General features: G+C 33.4%; 1 protein-coding gene and 1 long non-coding RNA gene across 3 annotated transcripts in view; one reads left to right on the top strand and one right to left on the bottom strand.

Annotated features, from left to right (window-relative positions):
* LOC149774104 (E3 ubiquitin-protein ligase TRIM45-like) overlaps positions 1-22,616 on the top strand; it is a 69,416-nt gene extending 46,800 nt beyond the window's left edge. The window contains exons 3-5 of the mRNA XM_089945845.1: positions 19,844-19,867; positions 20,627-20,650; positions 22,488-22,616. Of these exons, the coding sequence (XP_089801971.1) occupies positions 19,844-19,867; positions 20,627-20,650; positions 22,488-22,616 (177 nt within the window). The remainder of the gene's footprint in view (positions 1-19,843; positions 19,868-20,626; positions 20,651-22,487) is intronic.
* On the bottom strand, positions 6,771-14,626 carry LOC149774105 (uncharacterized). Of its 2 annotated transcripts, none has more exons than XR_016417036.1 (4): positions 14,429-14,626; positions 12,178-12,298; positions 10,020-10,903; positions 6,771-9,311 (listed from the first exon to the last, which is right to left on the bottom strand). It is a non-coding gene; the product is annotated as an uncharacterized LOC149774105 (long non-coding RNA). The 2 variants fall into 2 exon arrangements; XR_016417037.1 differs by having other exon boundaries at positions 6,771-9,308.
* Positions 22,617-25,825: the final 3,209 nt, after the last annotated feature.

The raw sequence follows: 25,825 nt of genomic DNA, 5'->3' as shown, positions 1-25,825 counted from the left end.
CAAAATTAAAAGTACATTAGATATTGCTGTATGCATCAAGGAAATCCAGTACATATACTCATTTGAATACATCACCAAGGTAGTTTCCTGCCCATTCCATAACAGGTTAATTGAAAGAGATATTTTGAAGAAGAACATTTTGAAGAAATAGCTTGAAAACAAGATTGCCAATTTGTATCTAAAATGTCCATGATGGGGTTCACCATTACCTGTTCCAATGGAACTCTTTATTGGACTCATTTATACAGTAGCAAGAAAACTTCAAAACAGCCTTTGTCTTCTGACATAAAATAATCAGTACAGAACACTACTGTAAATGTTTTATTATGTTTTGGCAGAATAAAAGAGACTTAGTTTGATTTGACTCAGATCTATGTCTCAGCCTGAAACCTCAACATATTTAAATACATGTACCAATTATCCAATGGGTTTCTTCCTGTCACAGGGCCCCAAGTGGCCGAGTGGTCTAAAGTGCTCTCCATTTCCGATCACTGCCATCTAACCTCTGTCTGCATGGGTTCGAGTCTCGGATTCAGCCAATGTGGGTTATGTGAAAAAGCTTGCCAGTAGCTTCTCATGGGTCGGTGGTTCTTTCTGGTGTTTTCCTGGGTTCTTTCTCCACCATTAATACTGGCCACCATGTATAGCCTATTGTGTGTTAAACCCTACAATAACAACAACAGCATCTTCATGTCACTGGCAACAAAACATATACTATATCAAAATAGTAATTTCCCCATATTTGTATTGTAACATAGGCCATATGAAATAAGTTATTTCCCATCCCTTGAGCCAATGCATACCTTTCAAAAAAAACCATTTTCCTCACTTGCAACAAATATATTTTATATTAAATTAATTATCTCCACTCCATTACAACAAAACATATACTGTATCAAGTTAATTGCTTCCCCTCACTTGCAACCAAACATTAATGTAGTTTTGCCTTTATTATATACCTCCTCTTTAAGACTAACCAAATAATTTCTTATTTAGTTTGGCTGGAATTCCAAAATTAATTTGATATTGCAAAGGCTTGTTTCAGTGCCTGTAAGAATAATAACACCTAGATGTAAGAGAATACAACTAATTAGTTCCAGTATGGGTGTGTGATATGACAGTACATACTGAATATCAAAATCAAATGCCTGATCTACCTTCTATGGGTAAATCAGTAGACAATAAAGGGAGATAAAGCAGCCTTACATGCTGTTATACTTAACATGGTTATGTGAAGTTGAGATCTGTAAAGGTGTGGTTGCAAGCATACAGTTGTTTGAATTCAGTAGCACTGATTAGCTTGTCTTACTTACAGGCACTGGTTAGCATGTCTTACTTACAAGCAATGATTATCATGTCTTACTAACAAGTACTGGTTACCATGCATTACAAGCACTGGTTGGCATGTCTTACTTACAAACACTGGTTAGCATTTCTAACTTACAAACACAGATTAGCATGTCTTACATACAAGGACTTGTTTAGCATGTCTTATTTACAAGCACTGGTTAGCATGTCTTACAAACACTGGTAAGCATGGCTTACTTACAAACACTGGTTAACATGTTTTACTTACAATCACATATTAGTATGTCTTACTTTAGCAAACACTGGTTAGCATGTCTAACAAGCACTGATTAGCATGTCTTACTTACTAACAATGGTTAACATGTCTTACTTACAGACAGTGGTTAAAACGTCTTACAAACACTGATTAGCATGTCTTACTTACAAACACTGATTATTACAAACACTGGTTAGAATGTCTTACTTACAAACACTGGTTAGCATGTCTTACAGGCCCTGGTTAGTATCTCTTACATACAAACATATGTTAGCATCTCTAACTTACAAACACTGATTAGCATGTCTTACTTACAAGCACTGGTTAGCATGTCTTACAAGCACTGGTTGGCATATCTTACAATCGCTGGTTGGAATGTCTTATGAACAATGGTTAACATGTTTTACCTACAAACACCGATTAGAATGTCTTACTTACAAATACTGGGTAGCATGTCTTACTTATAAGCATTGGTTAGCATGTCTTACTTACAAACACTGGTTAGCATGTCTTACTTACAAACACTGGTTAGCATGTCTTACTTACAAACACTGGTTAATATGTCTTTCTTACAAACACTGATTAGCACATTTTACTTGCAAACACTGATAAGCATATCTTACAAGCACTGGTTGGCATATCTTACTTACAATAACTGGTTAGCATGTCTTACAAATGCATGTTATCATCTCTAACTTACACGCATTTATTAGCATGACTTACATACAAGCAATGGTTAGCATGTATTGCTTACAGACATTTATTAGCATGTCATACTTAACAATTACTGGCTGACATGTCTTAGGGACTCTGGTTATCAACTCTGGTTAGCATGTCTTGCAAGCACTAATCAGCATGTCTTTAACAAACACTGATTAGCAAGTCTTACTTACAAACACTGTTTAGCATGTTTTACTTATAAGCATGGATTAGTATGTTTTACTTACAAGCACTGGTTAGCATGTCATACTTACAAACACTGGTTAGCACATCTCACAAGCAGTGGTTAGGATGTCTTACCATACCTAAAATCAGGGGTTAGCATGTCTTACTTAAAAGAGCTGGTTTGGATGTCTTATTTTAACAAACACTGGTTGGCATTTCTTACTTACAACCACTGGTTAGCATGTTTTGCAAAAAAGCATTGGTTAATGTGTATTTGTACAAGCATTAGTTAGCATTCCAAACTTGCAAACACTGGTTAGCATGTCTTACTTTAACAAACACTGGTTAGCATGTCTTACTTACAAACATTGGTTAATATGTCTTACCTACAAGCACTGATTAGAATGTCTTACTTAACAAACACTGGTTAGCATGTTTTGCAAGCACTGATTAGCATGTTTTACTTTCGCAAACACTGAATAGCATGTATTAGCTACAAATACTGGTTAGCATTTCTTACTTACAATCACCAGCAATGGTTAAGATGTCTTACCATATTTAAAATCAGTGGTTAGCATGTTCTTTTTACAAGCACTGGTTAGCATATCTTGCTTACAATCATGGGCTGCAGGAATAATTAAAATCAGTATGTTGCAATTGTTAATATATCTAATATACAATGAGTGGGTTGCAGCGGTTAATATGTCTGATTTACAATCAGTAGGTTCCAGTGGTTAGCATGTCTAACTTACAATCTGAGCATTGCAGTGGATAACATATATGATTTACAATGAGTGGGTTGCAGTAGTTAGCATATTTGACTTACAATCAGTGGATGCAGTAGTTACCATATCAGACTTTGGATTTTTATTTTTTTAACATAGGTTTACAAAAATTTCAGTCATATCGCTACGATGTATGCAGTGTTGCAGTTTATAGTGATGTCTAGCACTGGGGCATCATGCCACAGCTATGTAGCATGACGTAACAGTGTAAAGGAAAGACAGAAAATCTGAAATTCAGAAAGTTAAATACAAGACAAACATATAATAGATTAGTCAAATCACCATTATTCTTGAATACTCTTTCATGTCATGACATACAGCGTATTCCCATTTGTGAATATGAGCCTACGTGTATACTATTGTTTTAAGTTAGAGAAAAGTTCCCTTTAAAGTAGGCAATAGTTACCTATACAGTAGTCAGTAGTTACCTTTAAAGTAGTCAGTAGTTATGTTTAAAGAGTCAATAGTTACCTTTAAGGTAGTCAATAGTTACCTTTAAAGTAGTCAATAGTTAAATTTAGTAGTAAATATTTACCTTTAACATAGTCAATAGTTACCTTTAATGAGGTCAACAGTTACCTTTAAAGTAGTCAACAGTTACCTTTAAAGAACTTATTAGTTACTGTTAAAGTAATTAATAATTACCTTTAATGAGGTCAATATTTGCCTTTAATGAGGTCAAAAGTTACCTTTAAAGTAGTCAATAGTTACATTTAGTAGCAAATAGTTACCTTTAAATTAGTCAATAGTTACCTTTAAAGTAGCCAATAGTTGCCTTTAATGTAGTCAATAGTTATCTTTAAAGTAGTCAATATTTACCTTTACAGTAGTCAATAGTTACCTTTAAAGTAGTCAATAGTTACCTTTAAGGTAGTCAATAGTTACCTTTAAAGTAGTCAATAGTTACCTTTGCAGTAATCAACAGTTACCTTTAAAGTAGTCAGTAGTTACCTTTAATGATGTCAATAGTTACATTTAATGAGGTCAATAGTTACCTTTAAAGTAGTCAAAAGTTACCTTTAAGGTAGTCAATAGTTACCTTTAATGTAGTCAATAGTTACCTTTAAATTAGTCAATACTTATCTTTAAAATAATCAGTAGTTACCTTTAAAGTAGTCAATAGTTACCTTTAAGGCAGTCAATATTTGCCTTTAAGGTAGTCAATATTTACTTTTAAAGTAGTCAAATGTTACCTTTAAAGTAGTCAATAGTTACCTTTAAATTAGTCAATAGTTATCTTTAAAGTAGCCAATAGTTGCCTTTAATGTAGTCAATAGTTATCTATAAAGTAGTCAATATTTACCTTTACAGTAGTCAATAGTTATCTTTAAAGTAGTCAATAGTTACCTTTAAAGTAGCCAATAGTTGCCTTTAATGTAGTCAATAGTTATCTATAAAGTAGTCAATATTTACCTTTACAGTAGTCAATAGTTATCTTTAAAGTAGTCAATAGTTACCTTTAAGGTAGTCAATAATTACCTTTAAAGTAGTCAATAGTTACCTTTAAGGTAGTCAATAATTACCTTTAAAGTAGTCAATAGTTACCTTTGCAGTAATCAATAGTTACCTTTAAAGTAGTCAATAGTTGCCTTTAAAGTAGTCAATAGTTACATTTAATGAGGTCAATAGTTACCTTTAATGTAGTCAATAGTTACCTTTAAATTAGTCAATACTTATCTTTAAAATAATCAGTAGTTACCTTTAAAGTAGTCAATAGTTACCTTTAAGGCAGTCAATATTTACCTTTAAGGTAGTCAATATTTACTTTTAAAGTAGTCAAATGTTACCTTTAAATTAGTCAATAGTTACCTTTAAAGTAGTCAATAGTTACCTTTAATGTAGTCAATAGTTACCTTTCTAACAGTCAATAGTTGCCTTTAAAGTAGCCAATGGTTACCTTTACAACAATGAAAGTTGCATGAAGTATTATTCCTTATTTCTTATTGGTCTTTACTGGCAACAAAATGAGTATTTTCCACTGTAAATTTGATAACAAGCAAATCTGATTTCCATTCAACAGTGTATATCTTGTGTGTAATTTCCTGCAATAATGCTTTACATTACTCTCAATCGTTTTCACCTGTGAGCATGGGTTTTACAACTCTACAGTCACAAACTAAGTAACATAAAAAAGGCAACAAAGAATTTAATTATCAAAGTTGTAAATGAAAATGTGAGAATCAGAAATGCACTGGTCCTCCAAGAACCATGACTCTCTCAAGATGCACTGTCCATAATTCCTTTCAATAATTTATAACAGTTCTCAAATAATAATATAGTCCAAATAATGAGCACTTTCCATTTCCACTGAACAGTCCAAACAAATGGGACCACTCTGGTAGCCTAGTGGTTAGAGCATCTGCCTCAGATGCGGGAAGTTGGGGGTTTAAACCCATCAAAGTCATAACAAAGACTCAAACAAATGGCACTAACAGCTGCCTCGCATGGTGCTCAACATTAAGAGGCTAGAGTTATGACTGGTTGGCCTGGCATAAGGAAAATGTAACTGGGTGCAACATGATGCTACAAGTCTGCGGCATGATGCCCCAGAGCTAGACATCATTATAAACTGACACACTGCAGACTTAGCGATATGACTGAAGAATCTTTAAAGCCATATTAAAAGTCCAAATCACACCCCTCCAATATTTTTCCTCTCAAATAATATCTAAGTACAACATACAAACTGCAGACTTACTACATGAACAAAATAAGTGTGAATGTCTCAAAAGTTGAAATGAAACTGATTTTTTAATTCTCTCCTTATATACACCATATATTGCATCTGTATTTCACAACAGACCCCATGAAACAGAAAACACTACTCATTTTGTTTCAATTTGACCTATTCATGTGACCTAGCCTAACCAATGGGAAGTTACATACTTATTCTACAAATGTTGAAACCACATCTGAGTCCTGAGAAATTAAGCCAAAAGTCTTACTATTAAGATTACGATGATCAATTGTCAACACACAAGTTAACATTTACCTATAGATCCTATGCAATACACAAGTTAACATATACCTACAGATCCTATGCAACACACAAGTAACATATACCTATAGATCCTATGCAACATTATTCTCTTAACAGATTCAGGTCATGTAGACAAACCTAACTAAATACAATACTTATTGTAATTCAATGCATGTATAATTTATGTCATACAACTTCACGTCTTTGAAGACATATGTTCACTACAGAATAAGATTGTGGCTGTATGGGACAGATAAGTGTGAAGTATAGAGCAAATATGCAAAGAACAAACTAAGACAATAAACTAACAGCATCATCCTTTATTATAAAATTAATTTTTCCAATAACTAAAAAATACTGGCATGCACAATGGACAGTAAAAAAAACATTCCCATCGTGGTTATGCTACATCCATTTATCAGACATTTGCCTTTATAATGTGCTTCGAATGTAAATGATTGAACATAATGCATACATTTATCCACTTATACAATTGCCTTTACAAAATATTTAATTTCAATGGCTAGTATCAATTAAACAAAAATAGACTGTCATATTTATGGATATTTATGTTACGATGTAAAATGTTGCAGACATACGCACTTTTCAAAGTAAAAAAATGGTAGGATGTCTGTTACCAAGATAATACAATCTGACAGCAATAAACTGGATTTTCTTAATAATACAATCTGACATCAATCAACTGGATTTTCTTAATACTAAAATCTGACAACAATAAACTGGATTTTGTTAATAATACAATATGACAGCAATAAACTGGATTTTCTTAATACTAAAATCTGACAGCAATAAACTGGATTTTCTTAATACCAAACTCTGACATCAATAAACTGGATTTTCTTAATACTAAAACATGATAGAAATAAACTGGATTTTCTTAAAACCTAAATCTGACAGAAATAAACTGGATTATCTTAATACCAAAATCTGACAAAAATAAACAGGACTTTCTTTACTGATGCAATAAATGATCTTTTTCAATGATCCCCCCAAAAAAATTGTAGAAAATATGAATGGCCATCTAGTTCTTTCCCGCTGACAGAACACTCAATGTTTCATATCACAGTAAAAACTTTGTTGTGATGTCTCTAGCATTTTTTGGTTAAAACCTTTATCAAAATATAAATACCTTTGAAATCAATAGTTGTCTAAAATAAAATAAGTGCAAAACTATACGGTAAAAGAATCAAACAATAATATGAATTGGTCACTTGATCAGGTACATCCATTATTAATTATCCGACCCATGTACAAACTGACACTATTTTTTTCTTAAGGTTTATTTAATTTACATTTCATCTATAATGAGCTAATTTTTAACCAAACAATTATTCAACACCAACTCTATTTCTGATTTAAACCATACAAATGTTGACTACTTTGTTCATATAAACATACTCTTATCTCTCCTGCATCCCTACCTCATGATTTGAATGTCTATTGCCAAAACTGAGGACAACTCTTGTGAAAATTATGTTAACACAATAATGAGTCATATCATCTGAGGATCAGCACTGTACATACATAGTTTTGCAACAGTCCAATAAAAAGTGCAATAATAGCTGCATTAAAAATTGTGACATACACTGCATCAAGCCATAAGTAAACAAGGGCAATAACTCTTCCATACATTAAGGAAGCACAGAGATTTGTCAATATGTGCATTTATGAATGATGACTATATAATATAGACTATGTTTAACTGCAGTCAATAAAATAGCAAGATAACTTGCATTCACAATGAAATGTTGTCTGGCACTATTTTCAGCAGTAGCACAAAAGGAACAGGACCTCCAAAAACAATGAGGAGTAGAGTGATTTGTTGACATGGTTGTCTTCCAATCATGATCATAATAGTTACCAATTTTCAGGGCAATCTATGAAACACTCTGGGAATAGTTGCATTAATGACAATGTGTTGGATGGATGAAAAGGAGTATTAATATATATAGAGAGAGATAACACAATTAATATAGAACACCCTTTATTCACAGAAATCAAACTATCTGTGTTATATACAACAAGAATGCACCCATCCCACAACTTTAGCTAAATGACTTCCCAAAAACTAAACAGTTCAACATAATGGCATGAATAGATGATCATCTTATGTACATTAATGTCTAAGATGTTTAATTTTTATTCAGCATTTAGTGTTTTTATGTATGATCATTTTAACAAGGGTTTCATTAATGAAATTAAGTTTTAAAAAAGTTAAAATTGTTAAAATATATGAAGAAAAAATGTTACCACTTTGTCATTCATTACTCATGCTAACAGGCTTCAGAGGATCAAGAGAAAGAGAGAGAGAGAAACAAATTATGATGCATCACCTACTGTGAGCAACAAGTCCAGGGGTCAGTTTCATATCACAAACTGTCAGTGCACCCTAAAGCGAAAAAATTACCCATAAACCCTAAAGTGAAAAAATACCCATAAACCCTAAAGTGAAAACAAAATCCATGCACCCTGAAGTGAAAAAAATACCCACGTCATGATTGTTAAATTGGGTCAGAGATATATATAATGCTTAAACAAGGTGCAACAATCATAAAAATAATTATTGTACGCAAATCCAAAAGCAAGCAAGCAAAACATGTGTGAGCTAAACATTAGTCACATAGATGAAAATACACAAGGAGTTATCATGGATGCATCAAGTTCAAGCTCATTTCATTTTCTTCATGCACTGTTTAATATACAGCATGATTCTGTGAGGGAAAATCCCCCCCCCCCTCAATGTTCAGGAGGCCTCTGTTTGACACTGTCTTCATCATCCGCCTGAACGCTTTTGGCTATTATCTACTTCATTCTTTTGGGACTTCAGGAGCTTATTTGGCCTGTTTGATGCTCCTGGTTCTTTTTAACAGAAGCCTCTTACATCTTGTTGAACATATCAGTATATGTTTGGTCCAATATCTTCTTCACTTAGGATTCCCATGAATAAAGCCCACCATCTGCCCCTTCCTCATCTGAACTCATGCAGCTGATCTCAAGCACCTTCCTTACTGTTGCCATTTTTCCAGAACTCCATGATTCTTTCTTTTCCAAAGCAGAGTCTTCTTTTAGATTTCTGCTGCATGATAAATAAAAGGGAAAAGGTTAAATAAACACACAAACACCCCCACCTAAACATACTATAACACTAGTCATGGAAGCCATGAAATTGTACTCAATAACAAGTGAGTTTCCTTTCGGATTCACTGTACTAATTCAGCGCTCATATGGAAACACCATGATATTCAAAATTTAATAACTTAACATTTCTGGGTGCTGCTGATCAGACTGATATTTATCCATGTACAACTATCCTTGGTGCAAGCTTCTATGTGGAGATCATATGAGCAACTGCATCTTTTTGTCTACATGTGCATAAAACACATGTTATCCATTCTGCACCAAATGATTCAGTTGTTACTTTCATTACTGAGTGTTCCTAAGTCAGATCTGTAAAAATACTAAACTTTCATCAATATAACTGTGTCTATATCTTTTTAAAATTACAGATAGGATAAGTTCTCAAAAATATTTTTACTAAAATTTTACTTTTCATTATTAACCAATTATGGACCACCACACTCGTATATACTCTACTTTATGTTAATTCACCCATTTTAAGACTGGTTCACAGTTCTTCCTTATAAAAAGTACCACATGTCCTTTATGCATAATACTTATAGACTATGAAATACGAATGTGTTACACTCGGGGGGGGGGGGGAGTGTTGGCAGTCTGTAAACAATGGTTGCCATTTTCCCCCTCTAAATATCCTAGCCCCACTAACCTCAGTGGAAAAAGCTGTCTGATAATGCCTTCACATCTCCTTGTCATTAGAATATGCAGTACTGTATCTGTATGGGTGGATATTACACTGATAATGCCTTCACATCTCCTTGTCATTAGAATATGCAGTACTGTATCTGTATGGGTGGATATTACACTGATAATGCCTTCATATCTCCTTGTCATTAGAATATGCAGTACTGTATCTGTATGGGTGGATATTACACTGATAATGCCTTCACATCTCCTTGTCATTAGAATATGCAGTACTGTATCTGTATGGGTGGATATTACACTGATAATGCCTTCACATCTCCTTGTCATTAGAATATGCAGTACTGTATCTGTATGGGTGGATATTACACTGATAATGCCTTCACAGTCTCCTTATCAATAGAATTCGTAATAATGGATCTGTCTGTGTGGATATATAACAGATAATGCCTTCACAGTCGCTGTGTCACTAGAATAGGCAATAGTGGTTCTGTGTGGATATTCCACAGATAATCCTTCAGTCTCGTTGTCACTAGAATAGGCAATAATGGATATGTCTGTGTGGATGTTCCACAGATAATGCCTTCATGGTCTCCTTGTCACCAGAATAAGCAATACTTGATTTGTCTGTGTGGATATTCCACAGGTAATGCATTCACAGTCTCCTTGTCACCAGAATAAACAATATTGGATTTTTCTGTGTGGATATTCCACAGATAATGCCTTCATGGTCTCCTTGTTAGTAGAATAGTGAATATTGGATCTGTCTGTGTGGATATTCCACATATAATGCCATCACAGTCTCCTTGTCACTAATTGCGACATTGTCCTTGCTTGTTATAAATCCAAACAGCTATTTTACTCTTGCATACCGGAGTTTGTATGTTGCACCTGAAAAATATGTACTGGTATATTCAATAAATGACTACTGTAGAATACAACCTAAATTACGTACTTCGTATATGGTGTTGTACTCACTATACAGTGTTGTACTCACAATATGGTATTGCACTCACTATATGGTGTTGTACTTACTATACAGTTTTGTACTCACTATATGGTGTTGTACTCACAATATGGTGTTGTACTCACTATATGGTGTTGTACTCACTATATGGTGTTGTACTTACTATACAGTTTTGTACTCACTATATGGTGTTGTACTCACAATATGGTGTTGTACTCACTATATGGTGTTGTATTCACAATATGGTGCTGTACTCACTATATGGTGTTGATAACTGTTGCAGTAATGTTTGTTTGTGTCCTAATAGTAATACAGTATTGAACAAAATGAGTCATTAATGTGAAAACATGTAAATGCTTTTACTAATTATAAAGTCAATGGACACTATTAAAACATAAATATGCACATTTTTAAGCCAACACTATACTCTATATTGTTAGAAAAAAGTCCCCAATATGGAATTTTATGAGATTAAGTATCTGTGATACCACTGACATGAATGGTCTGTAGTCAGTGATGGTTGAATTCTATTTAAGGCTCCACAGACAGCAAACAACTGTCATTATTATTAAGTATTATTGTATCAATTTATGGTATCTGGAAAAAATACATGTACTTGAGACCCATGAATCTCCAAAACAGTAAATTAAACTAGAGATATATTCCAATGACATGAATGCATCAAGTTTTGCTTTTATTTAACTCTGCATGTTTCAAATATTTAGCAGCAGAAAGTGCATGACCCCTTGTCTAGTGAACCTGACCTTGATCATACATCTACTACCAATATAAAAATAACAATTCATTTAAAAATCTAATGGGGTTGGGTAGCTAAGGAGGGAAACAAATCCTTACCCTGTCTAGTGACCATGATGCTACTACAATCAAGGTACTAACAACCATAAATACATGTCAAGAATAACCCCACCATCCACCCCTGCCAATCAATATGTCTATTGTCTATTTGTCTGCATATCCACCTAACCATACAAACTGGGTCAGATTTTTAAACCAAGTTTAAAAGAGCTATCATATTTAGCATATATATATATATACTAATTATACACTGTATTAAGCCATGGTGCTGGGGAAACTTACAAAATACAAAAGTCAGAATATGATGCCAGAGTCACCATTGGGAGAATGGAGAAAATAGTTTGCTGTGGGAATGTGAATGACAAAAAAAATGTTGAGTCACCTGAATTTTTCCTCTTTTTAACTGCAATCATAGGTACTCCATGCTTCATTTGTACACAGTCATTCATTGCCAATTTTTCAAAATATGTCAAACATATAAAAATCCTTCTTTGGTCTGGAAACTGAAATTAATAATAATAATAATAATAATAATAAAAAGAATAAAAACAACAATAATAATAATAATATAATAATAATATTTTGATGCAAATAAAACAATAATAATAATAATAATAATAATAATAAAATTATTATTATTATTATTATTATTATTATATGTTGGTATAAAAAATAAATATATAAATCCTACATTGATCTGGAAACTGAAAAACTACTACTACTAATACTACTACTACTACTACTAATAATAATAATAATAATAGTTATAATAATAATAATAACAACAATAATAATAATATGTTGGTGTAAAAAACAATCCTAATAATATAATAATAACTTGGTGTAAATGAAAAAATAATAATAAAAATACTAATTATTATTATCATTATTATTATATGTTGTGTAAATAATAACAATAATAATAATAATAACAATAATATGTTGCCATAAACAAACAACAACAAACAAAACAATTCCCCCTGTGCTGTTGCTATTTTTAAAAACATAGTTAATAGCTGGAAATGTGATAAGTCTCAAAATTGTACCCTGGAGTTACACCAAGAGGGTGATTTTAAATTATGTCATTTAAATATTTTGCCTTATACATATATATATATATATATATATATATATATATATATATATATATATATATATATTGTGGGAATTTTTAATCATCAACCCAACTGACATCCCTGGCAGCATGATCTGAGGTACACAATGTATTCCTATAAATGTCCCATCATGTCCCGAACTGCTGTTACAGAGGGGTAGCCCTTCCCACCTTCAATACCCTGAAATATGACCAAGTGACCAATGTGAAATCCCATAAGTTATATTAAATAGCCAGCTTTGGTGAAGGCATAAACCAAATTTCAGACTTGAATATGCAACAGTTTACAAAATATTTTAGACTTTTGAACAACCCCTCCAACCCCTAATTTCTTCTATTATGGCAGGTCTCACTAGAACAAACAAGATTTAGAAAAAATAATAGATACACACACATACATGCATACATACATACATACATATTGGGGGAAAGAGTCACATTTCCTATCATGATCTGCAAGTGAGAATTATGTTATTTCTGCCCAGATTTTTTCAAGCAGATAATGATAGTTTGGTGGAGGAAGATTGTACATATTTTCAAGTGAAATAGGCTCTGTATCTTACTCATTGTTTTCTTGTTTTAAAAGATAATAAAGCAGAATCTCCTGGAATTGTTCATAGATAAGTACATATACAAATCATATTTGGTTGAAAATATACTTAGCAACATGACACTGATATGTGACATCAAGCTGTATTCCATTTTATGCAATCTGTGTAACTAAGAACATTATATAGTGAATTATCACAACTAGACCCAAAGAACATACATACTTATTTTAAATTTAATTGTAACTATAGAACTCAAATATTTTCATGTATCAATCTGATTATCCTACTGATCTCCAGACTCCATGTTGTTACTGACTCTAGTTTTATTCCTGACAAAAATTATAAATTATGGCAACGAAAGAGACACTTAATTAATCCTGTTCTTGGCCTTTTTCTGTCAGTTTGAGAGATTCTACACATTACTTCAAATATTTATCTTAATGTATGTAAAAAAATACCCATTTCCATAACACTGTATTTGGATTCTTGTTCTGGGCTCTTTCCAGTAGATGATAACTAACATTTTTTATATGGTTTGTGTAAGAAAACTTGCTCAAAGATCCCTTCCCTGCAAATATGCATTAATACATTATTCCTGGGTAACTTTTATGCCATGAGGTATAACATACATGTGTTTTTTACTTCGTGGTCATTAGTTCCTCTCCCAATTCCTTAATAGGACAAGACCCAAAAGTACAGGTCCAAAGTAAGAACTATCGTGAAATGAAAATGCTTCATTTTCTCCTTCATTATAACAGCAAAGTTACATGCAAGTGGTACCATTTATACACGTCAAGATTTTCAACCTGTGCCAAGGTGCATCCCTTCATCATAACTGCAAAGTTATATGCAAGCAATATAAAACTATACACGTCAAGCTTTTCACCCTGTGGCTAGGTGCATTCTTTCTCTATAACTGCAAAGTTATATGCAGGTCATATAAACTGTTATATGTCAAAACTGCCAACCTGTGCCAAATACAGGACAAATGATCCTCATTTGTCATATCCAGTAGAAAATCACGCTACCTGGTCTCCATGATCCGCCATTTTGTTATGTCACATGACAATAATGTTTTTATAGAAGCCACCTGACCATTGTAATAACATTAGTGGACAGTCAGGGTACCAGCCTAGTACATTTATGAATAACCATGTCTCGATCGGAACTGCACTCGGCCATTTACGACAAGTCGTAGGAGGCTTCGAAAGTTGTATCTTCAAACATCAGCTTTCGTTGTTACATAGGTAGCGCACGAATAGAGAGAAGTGTCTCTCCGTGTTGGATTATATGTTAGATGAATGAACTGTAAATAAATCGCAAGCAACGAAACGTGTACATTTACATCCTTCATTGCGCACACACATAACACACGTTTTCTTTCTAAATATGTAAAGGTGCGTCAAATCTAAACTTTTTATAATGATCCATATGCCATCATTCCTGTTCGCATACTTTAACATAAATTATAATTCGTGCAGAACAGATATAAAATAAAATATACCCTAAATAATGTATGACGTGATGCGATGTGATGTGATTTGGATTTTTAACTTAGCTTTAAAAAAAATTCAGTCATATCGCTACGATGTCTGCAATGTGGCAGTTTATAGTTATGTCTAGCACTTGGGCATCATGCTGCAGACATGTATCATGATGTCCCATCCAGTCACATTATCCTGACACAATGCGGGAGGTCCTGTGTTCGATCCCCGGCCGAGTCATACCAAAGACTTACAAAAATGGTACTAAAAGTTGCATCGCGCTTGGCGCTCAGCATTAAGAGGTTAGTGTTAGGACTGGTCGGCCTGGTGTCAGGATAGTGTGACTGGGTGGGACATCATGCTACAAGTCTGATACAGACATCGTAGTGATATGACTGAAATATTGTTAAAGCTACGTTAAAAGTCCAAATCACACACAACACACACATGTATGGTTGTATGTATGTATGTATGTATCTAAGTATGTATGTATGTATGTATGTATTTGTCGACCTTTCCGGTGGCATAAGTGGTTAGAGCGTCCGCTCGGAAGATCTCGGGTTCGAACCCCGTCCGAGTCATACCAAAGACTAATACAGATGTTACTAGCAGCTGCATGACTGTGCGTTGAGCATTAAGTGGTTACGGTTAGGATGGCCTGGTTTCAGGTGGTACATGATGATATATGTCTGCGGCATAATGTCCCAGTGTTGAACATTAATATGAACTGCCACATTGCAGTCATCGTAGCGTTATGAGTGAAAAATTGTTAAATGTACGTTACAAATTTAAGTCACAAACATATAGACACAGACACACACACACACACATCTTATTATTCAACCAGTAACCAACCTAGAAAGGTAATGTCCCTTGCAAAACTATTTTGATTGCACACTATGTGACCGACTTGGATACAATATAGGACAGAGTGTTGAGCTGAAAAATTCCATAGAAGTTCGTATTCGTATCGTTGTTTGCAGTTTACCTGTCATACGTGTACTATATTGCTTGTAAACTCTTAAGACGGTAATTATACTGAAAACACGAAGAGGCAGACCTATCTAAATAAGTTTCTTAGGTTTATGTTTGCATTGTATTAAATTATATTGGAATAATAGGCTAATATAAAAACTTAAGTGAGATCGAGCACGCGCTTGGCTGAAAACCTATATTACCATATTTATATTGTTAAACGTTAGTTTAACGCGTTAATACTTTAAACTACATGTAATTACTTAGGACTGTTCAACGAGATATTAGAGCACACTGTGACAGAAACTACTCCAATACTGACCCATTTGTCTAATTCTGTATTTCAATCTGGATGCAGTATTTTGGTAAAATTTACTATTTGTCAAATAAACAAAATGACTGTATTAAATGATCCCAGCAATTATCAAGGCGTTCCAAGTATCCTTGTGCTAAAAAAGAACGTCGGTGCTATCTTGAATAAAATGACTGACAACATGGCCCGTGGAAAGGGAGATAATCTATGAAGCTCAATCTGGTTTCCGAAATGGGTGCTCGCCCATATTAACCTGTTTTAAGTCTTCAGACGTTGGTATATACATATTTAAGCAATCCTGTTAGCAGATTATTTTGTCTTCTACTTATTTTTACAAGCCGTTTGATTCGATAGATCACTCATAGTGTTATGAATGTGTAGAGAAGTAGCATATTGAAGTCAAAATGTATAATAATCGTCTTTATGTACATGTCTACGTTGATCGGCATTATACACAATTTATCATTCTAATATAGGAAACATAAACGATTTCATTATACGGCCTTTGATTTTGATCTATGTATTTCTAATTTGATTATTAAATTAAGATAGACATATATAAATATAATAGTTGTTATAATTGACGATTTAGTATACTGAATGATGGTGATATTGCTGAATGTGCAGATACTGTCATAAATCTAGGATTTCAAGCTGTGGAGAAACAGGTTTCAATATTAATATTTGCTAAACTCAAAGTACTGTTTGCATAAATGGAGGTATTCTGAAAACAACGAGGCAGATTCGTCTCTCTTAACTTTGCCACAAAAGAGAATTTTTGTGGGTATGATTATTAAGAAGGTGCTGAAAATGTGCACAACATAATATGTACCGGTTATTCGAAATGAGCAAACAATAGTTTCTTTTTTTCCCTTAGCATGGTCGATATACTGTTTACATACAAGATTTTACAGATTGCTTTAAAAACTGGATGAAATGGATCAGAATGATCGATTAGGCATACTCAACACAATGTTGGAAAGCAACACGAAAATTAAACCAAAATGGCGTTCCAGTCCTGAACCACTATCCCCATAATATTCGCTAAATGATATTTGACGATTTTCGACAACTGCAATCTTATATATAAACACCTGTATTTGTTTTTGTGTCCAACTGGATAAAAAGTAGGTCAAGAGTTCGAAAATTCGTGTTGTCCCAATTTGATTTTCATATTTTATATTTACTTCTTTTTTAAAAATTTTATTCAAACTTTATTTTAAACTCTACATCTCATGGTTTTAAAACGTTGCTTACTTTTCTTTTATTTTTATGTTGAAACTTCATTTCAAATTGCGCATGCATTTTTTTTTAAATTTGTCTTTGTACCATTTTAACTTTATGATGGAATTTTTTTATGAATCCCATCTGCAAAAGAAGAGGTCACGAATTTAAAACTCGCGTCATCCCAATCTTGATATATTTTTTTATGTTTTAAAGATTATGTTGAAACTTTCTATTAAACTCGCTCATCACAATTTTTATTTTATATTTTATTTTTTCACTTTTTAAAAAAAGTTTTTATGTTGGATCGTTCTTTTATGACCAACGTCTGCCAGACAAGAAGTCACGAGTTCGAAACTCGCGGCATCCCAATATTTTAATTTGTTTTTTAATTTTAATTTATTTTTGTATTGAATCTTTTTTTTGTCAACACGCGCATCCTAATTTTTTAAATTTTATTTCTTTTGCTTTTTTCTATTTATTTGTTGAAACCATCTCTTGTGACTCCCGCCGGTCCAACAAGAATTAAACTGTTTCTAAGCTCGCGGCATCCGAATTGTCTTTTCTTTATAATTTTTTTATTTGAACTTCGTTTTCAGCTTTCGCATCCCAATTTTTGTTTCACTTTATTATATTTACTTTTTGTATCTGCTTTTGAAACCTTTTTTATGACTAGCGTTTTCTAAACAAAATGTTGCCTGTTCGATCTGAAGGCATCTTACTTATCTCTTCTTTTTGATTTTAATTTAATGGTGACAAATTCATTTTTACTCGCGCATCCCATTTTTTCTATTTCTTTAATAAATTTTTATTTTCATGGTGAAATTTTCTTTTATGATTCTCGTCTGCCAAACGAGGGGTCGCGAGTTCGAAACTCGCGGAATCCCAATGTTTATTGTTTCTATTTTTACTTTCTGATTTTCATGTTGAAAGTTTTTTGTAATCTCGCGCATCCCATTCTTGACCTTTATATTTTTGTGTTGATACTGTCTGTTATGAATCCCGTCCTAAATAAGATTTCATCGACAGAGTACATGAATTTCTTTAAAGACTGAAGCAAACTCGATGTTTCAATTTAATGATCATGATGTAACTAAAGAACGACACCAGCTTATATTTATGTATCCCTTAATTCTTCGGTAATAAATACGTTACTTTAATTTGAAACAAAGGTATATCAAATGAGAGTAATATATTGTATCAGATATGTGGATTGTGTTTGCATTAGTGATTTTGATTCTGCTATTGTGCTTGTAGCCTGCACGTGAACCTGGTGTCGAATGTTAGCTGCTTCAAGATCGATTTATTGAAACATAGCGTTTGCTTCAGTCTTTAAAAGAAGTCTAAGTAACTGATGCCATACATCATGAATTCACCACTAATATATATTTTGCCTTTATTTCGGTGAGAGAATTTCAACGAATTATGAAGCTTCATGTGTGGTTTTAGTGGGATATGCTTATAATCTTACACTGGTCATGTCAGATCAAGACCTGATGTTATCGTCTGCATCAAGCTATTGTGAATTAGCTATATTAGCCTCACATCAATGACAAATTATACCACTAATTATAAATGTATTTCATCAAAATGTAACACATTGGTTTGTTTTGTTTTTTTTTGTTGTTTTTTGGGGGGATGGGGGTGGCATTATGCATCATTCATTGGTTACAGCCAGTATATCTCAACATCATTGAAAACGTTATACAATTCTGAAATAAATTTCGTTTGTCTATTTAATTCCCCGAGCCCGCCATACCGCATCCATGGTAGGTTTTCTGCCTTCAGTCCAAATGTTCATTGAAGGATTATGGACTTGATCGTATTATATGCACAGTTTGAGGGCGAAAGGTGTGAAATAAGAATAAGACACAAACTGAAAAAGAAACATGCCGATTTGATGATGAGCTGTCTGGTTTTGTAATCAGCTTCGCTATGTACGTTTTTCCCAAATACTTTAAAGTACTAAATGGTTAAAAACTGTACAGCTTTTTAATTTATATTTATTCAGGATAACGAAAAGACGGAAAAGTTACAATTCATAGACTTATATGCGAAACATGCCTTAAAATAAATCAGTTCTAACGACAACTGGTTTGGATTACCTTATTTTATATAATGACTTACACTGTGTGACGTACACAGTTTTGTATTTGTGAATACGTGCATGCGTATCTCCTCCCTCTTGAGAGCAAATAAGTCGAATTTATAGAACCTTGTCTAATATCAGATTTTTTATATTTTTCAGGAATAATTACCTGCTCACTTTGATTTAAGCTGAATTTATATTTGCAAATATTTTCATGCTTGTCTACTCTCACGTTTGATAGCAAATACGCGGAAAATATTTCACCCTGTCTAATAACTGGTTTATTGTATTCTTTAAGGACGAAAGAGAGAAGAAAGAAAGAGTAAGTATAATTATATGTGTTTTCAGTAAATAGGTAAATACTTTGCATTGCATAAAGTTAATGTATGATTTCTAAGACGCATATATTTATGATAATTAATTATTCGTCATATGTATTGCATATCTATTATCATTTAACAAGGCAAGATTATTTTCAAAATCTTCTCTGGTTGATATTTTTCCAGTATCGCGCATTTATCGCTTTCGTCGGAAAGAGAAGTTACATGTATTTATGGACTTACGAAATATGCGTTTATTTAAAGATGTTCTTATTATAATATGACATTGTCTCCCTGTTAATCATGTTAAAGTTTTGACTGATATGCCATAACATCACCAGCATTGGATAGATGTTAATGAGTGTATATTTTTTTCTCCAAAATATATAATGTGACTAACATTATCTGTTGGATCTTACAATTCACGGTTAAACAAAGGAAAATGGAATTATTACTTTTCTTTCAGTGTCCGGAATACAATTTTGTGGATACAGGCAACACTTCCGTATCATATTCATCAAAACATACGCGATGCGTCACTTCAGTAGTACATAGTCCAGTCGTTGTTAAAATGTTGATGTCTCAACAAGGAAAGGTTGACTAGTAGATTAGGTTAAACGTCAGCTCTTGTGAAATATTCAGCAAAATTAGTGGCATAAGTTGTAACTGTATTTTCGCATGCTTTTGTTTCCCCTTTTTGAGACATAAAAAGCGACGTTTGTTTCATTGTTTCTAATATCACATTTGTTATATTATTTCAGGAAGAAAAGCAGATACAAGCATATGTAAGTATAAATATATCTCCTCTCAGTCAGAGTAAGATATGTATTTATTATGTTTTTTATTTGATTATTAAGACATATGTTCATTAAAATATGTATTCATCAAATTTAAGCCATCATTTACTACTAAGTATAGGACTCCTCCGATGGCCTAGTGGTAAGAGCGTCCGCCTCGGATGCTGGAGGCAGTGGGTTCGATCCCCGGCCGAGTCATACCAAAGACTTACAAAAATGGTACTAACAGATGCCCCTCTTGGCGCTCAGCATTAAGAGGTTAGTGTTAGGACTGGTCGGCCTGGTGTCAGGATAACGTGACTGGGTGCCCCAGTGCATACCATCACTATAAACTGCCACACTGCAAACATCGTAGCGATATGACTAAAAAAGTGTTAAAGCTACGTTAAAAATCCAAATCACATACACATACACACACACATACACACACACAGTACTGAGTATAACGTTACAGTTTAGGTATCATGCCCCTTTTCTTTTCTATAATGAGTTATCAATAGCATTACAATGACATCAGGTAATAAAAATGCTTTGTATTCGCATATAATAAAAGGGTATTGTGTTTGATACCAACTATACATTAATAAGTTCATAATACAACTTTAGATTTTCTGCAGAGAAATGCAGATGTAAATGTTTAATACAAATATGAAAACCACAATAGAAGGCGCATACTTTCTTTAGAGTTTCCTCTCCATTACTGAAGGAACGACTGGCATTTTGCCATAATTGTCAGGAGAGTGAGAGTTATATCTTGTAGGTCGTGATGCTGTGATTACCAGACATTTAAATCTCAAAGCCTGCAAATTAGGTTTGATTTAATTTCAGTTTCCTGGCAGTTGTATCGTTTAATAACCAATGATTACTCTTTCATTATGTTACGTTCTGTTGGTATAAATACCCCAGGAAAATATATTTGTCAGAGTGACAAAACTTACTCTCGTAAGACACTTTTACGGGTGGTATACACTAACGTCTTTGTCATAGACCAGAAGAGACTAAGGGTTGGTATGTTATCCATTGTCCTTCTATCTGTCAGCAATATATGATATCATCGTACAATACGTGGATGATTGCCATAAAACGTTACACACACATACACACACATCGCGAGTTTGGTTGCTCCTAAATGAAAATTGTACTGCTCGGCCATATAACATGGCCACCACAGCAGCCGTCTTGAAAATAATGTTATCGCTATTCCTTCTGAGTAGATAGTCATAACAGTATGGGGTATTCGTGAAATCAGCTATGTCCAATTTGAAAATATTGTTATCGCCACTCCTCCTCGATGCAATATAGGACTATTCGTCTATAATTACACAAGGCAGCTTATACAGGGAGGTACTTGTACACTTAAAAATAAATTAACATTCATTGTGAGGTACCATTTGCCTGAATGATACAAAGAAAGTTTATATGGCTTGTGCAAAAGAGTTTATAAATCGTTACAATTCAATCATTACCTCATTCAAAGTTACCTAGCCGACAGCGAGTAAAATGTAGCCTTTGGTAATAATGATACAAAGAAAGTTTATATGGTTTGATATTCGATATTCCCATTACTGGATATATAGCATGGATAAAAATAAATATATGATGGATAACGGAGAGGTTACTCGAATGTTAAACCTTTTATCAATGTTGCGTTCATGCCACACCAACACCGTAAGAATCAAGAGACCATGCATTTTATACCAAAGCCGATGCTGGTATTAAGCATCATACCAATTGTAGCGGAATGTAGTTAAATGGCACTAGTCACAACAAGCAAATTATACAGTATAGAACAATTAACAGCTAATCGGAATGTTTTACATTTCAGAGACATAGTGTGAGTAAAGAAAAAATTAAAGAAGATGCGGGAAGTTTATTCATCGTTTCGAATACGACATTTATTTTGTTTTTACGGGGAAGAACGGAAAATAGCATTCTTATAAACCAAAAGATCTGAAAGATTGCATCTACTTTCACAAAATCAATAAAGTATGCATTTGACAAGGCTATGCTCTCTAAACACTTACGTGCATTACAAAAAAAAATAATACTGAAACCACCTACGAGAAGCATATTTTACCATTTCTATTATCACGCTTATTGTGCTTTTTCAGCGCTTGATGTGGCCAAACGTAAGTACTGATTTGGACACGTTATGCAATATATAATTAATATTACTCCAATTTAATTGTTAATAAAAGCTGATTGTAAAGTCTTCAATGCAGTTATCATTTAATTTAATGAGTTTTTGAGGATAAGATATCAGTTACACTATTTCAGAACACATTAGAATATCTAACTTATTGTTTTTTCTTTAGCTTATAAGGAAGTTGTTTTTCACATTAACACATAACGTATTTCATAATAAGCGAACGTGTCTGCTGCACAATAAAGAGGACGTACATTATTATTACAAAAAGGAAATAAATAGAAGAAAGTGCAGATTATAATGGAGTATCCTCATCAGTAAAGTACCGATCAGACCGTTGTTTTTTTGCCAGGTAATTATGAAACTAGCATTGTAACTGATAATGCTGTACTCCCAGACATTTAAATGCCCAAGTTTCAAGCGACTGCAGACTTGTTTGTTGTATTCTTCCACTCGGTTGTGTTGGCTATAAATCATTAATTATGTTCACGCATAGTTTCTGTTCTAAAGCAGGAAACATGGTGCTATTTCTTTTCTTTGCATAATATCACCAAAAGTAATGTAATATGACACCGCATGAATTTAACAGGATATCCCATCTATGTTCAATTGCCAGTAAAGAAAGTATATTGTTATCTTTTTAATTAACATGACAATGAAAAGATGTGAGATATATTAAGAAAAATTGCATTGTTCTGTTGAGAAATACCCTTATGTATGTATGTATGTATGTCCTGTTCAAATGAGATTACATGAAGTTAATCAAATCCCAGATAATGCAAGATCTTGCATCACAACACATAACTGAATCCAAAACTTAAATAGGATTATTGTGTCAACTTACGCATTTACAAGAAGAAGAATAGAATCACATACATATAACAAGGGTATAGGGGAACTAAATATAATTTAATTTTGTATGACAAAGCGTCTTTAAACGATATGGAAGCTAGTTTTCCTTTAATACCTATAATAAAGAAATATGGCGCACATTTGCAGAGAAAAACAAAGTTACGCAGATACAACGGAGGTTTTGATTCTCAAAAACCGATAAAACAAGAAAAGGCAGCATAACGTTGAAAATTAAATGCCCTTAATATATTGTTGGAATGTATGCAAAAAAGAATGTGCTTTCGGACTTAGTCAAGTGATTATAAATATTCGGTGCGATCACTTGTCTGAATATTTGGTGCGATGACTTGTCTGATTGATACGGTACTTTCATTACAGTATTGGTTATGATTCATGATTCGATGACACCGATGGAATATGATCAAAATATATCTCTCCGCCTAGATTGTGCAGGAATCGCGATTCCTTCATTACTAGTGATAAACCATACTACCTATGCTAAAAAGGCTACACGAATATTTGTATTACAGTTCCCGGCACTCTCAGCTTGGAACTGTGAAAAGTAGTTAATTGCAACGTCTATTGCAAAACTATAAATAGTTATTACAGGTGTCCAGTACAATTGCTTGCTTAAATGGGCTAGACGATTTATCAGTTTAGTTCTAACATTTATTTTCATAACTGTTACAGTTGGATGCGACTGCACATTCTTACGACGTAGAAAACATGTTGACTACAAAGGATGCACATTATACAGAGAAAGCACGAAATAATATTAGAATACAATATTACGAAGAAAAAAAAGCATAAAACTAGTAATTAGGGTGCGAAGGGGGAGACAATGAGAAAAAAGAGGGCAAAATTTCACCGGTGTCAGATGTAAGCAATGTGTGCTACTGTGACTCAGTTATTAATAGCTACAAGGGTTTTTATATGATTTCAATAGGAAGAAAGTGTAGAATTTCTAAAGAATCCGATAAGACTCGTGCTTGTTTCTATATACGTTTAAGTCATATGATATGAACGCGAAGCTCATTCACAAACGAATCCGATAAAAGCTTATATATGGTTTATTGTAGTGACAGTCAATGAAGAATCTGAATTAGTTGCATACTTTCGATCCACAATTGTTAGCCCCAGAGTGTGTATGTATCTATAAATGTATGTATGTATGTATGTATGCATGTATTAGGCATTTTCATCCTTTTCACAAGATGCACATAGAATATTATCTCATAAATATCGATGTCAAAGACACTGTATAATTCTATATTTTAGTCCAAATTCAGGCATAGAGGATATTCATACATATGTTCTCATCTTAATAACTGAATGGTACGTGTGTGCTTTGACCATCATATTTACTTTAAATGGATGCATAGTTGTATCCATCCCATATTGTTTTGTATATATTAGTCCAACTGGAAGAGCGTATATGTATTTTCCAACGAGGATTTTTTGCCTGAAGTTATTAATGTTTATATGTTTACATATCCTGACTCACCAGCCAATGAGAACATAATTCAGAATGATATTAGGTAAAGCGTCATAAACAAATGTGTGAACGTTACACATCTTGGTAAATGTACGTCGATCCTCGTTTTGTAGGCGACTAGGCTTCCTAATAAATATTGTGAGCAGAAACTCTTAATGTTAGACGGTCAAATTTCGTCCTGTTTCAAGTTGTTCTTATGTTTCTGATTTGATTAGTATGCTTGCTTAATGACATGTAAGCTTTGAAGAAATGGTTGTTTAGAAACCTACAATCGTTTTAATATGTATGCTAATGTTTCAGTAGTGTTGTTATGGGGCTTTTGTCTCTTTCCCTCTTGGGGTCCTGATTATTCACCACAGCCGGTATCCTCATCGACAAGGTAAACAAACAAATTACAGAAATGCGTAACACCAGGATGGATAATCTACAAAAATAGTCAACATGTATACACATTAGGTTTTATACGGCTATTAAGAAACCATGAGTGCTGAATGGATAGAAGGCTGCCCAGGCTATTTGCTCTGAGATTACAGATCAGGCCAATCTTGCTCGACTTATATTGTTTGTAAATCCCCAAACAGCGCTGTTTCATATGTATGCTCGTAGTTGTTGAACATTTCCTATTTCCGTCGAAACTGTCGCAAATTCAGCCATGCTAGTTATTTTATCC

This window comes from Sinohyriopsis cumingii, unplaced genomic scaffold, assembly GCF_028554795.1.
Source record: "Sinohyriopsis cumingii isolate HCF-2022 unplaced genomic scaffold, ASM2855479v2 utg000426l, whole genome shotgun sequence".
Lineage (NCBI taxonomy): Eukaryota > Metazoa > Mollusca > Bivalvia > Unionida > Unionidae > Sinohyriopsis > Sinohyriopsis cumingii.
This window is presented reverse-complemented; position numbering and strand designations above follow the sequence as displayed.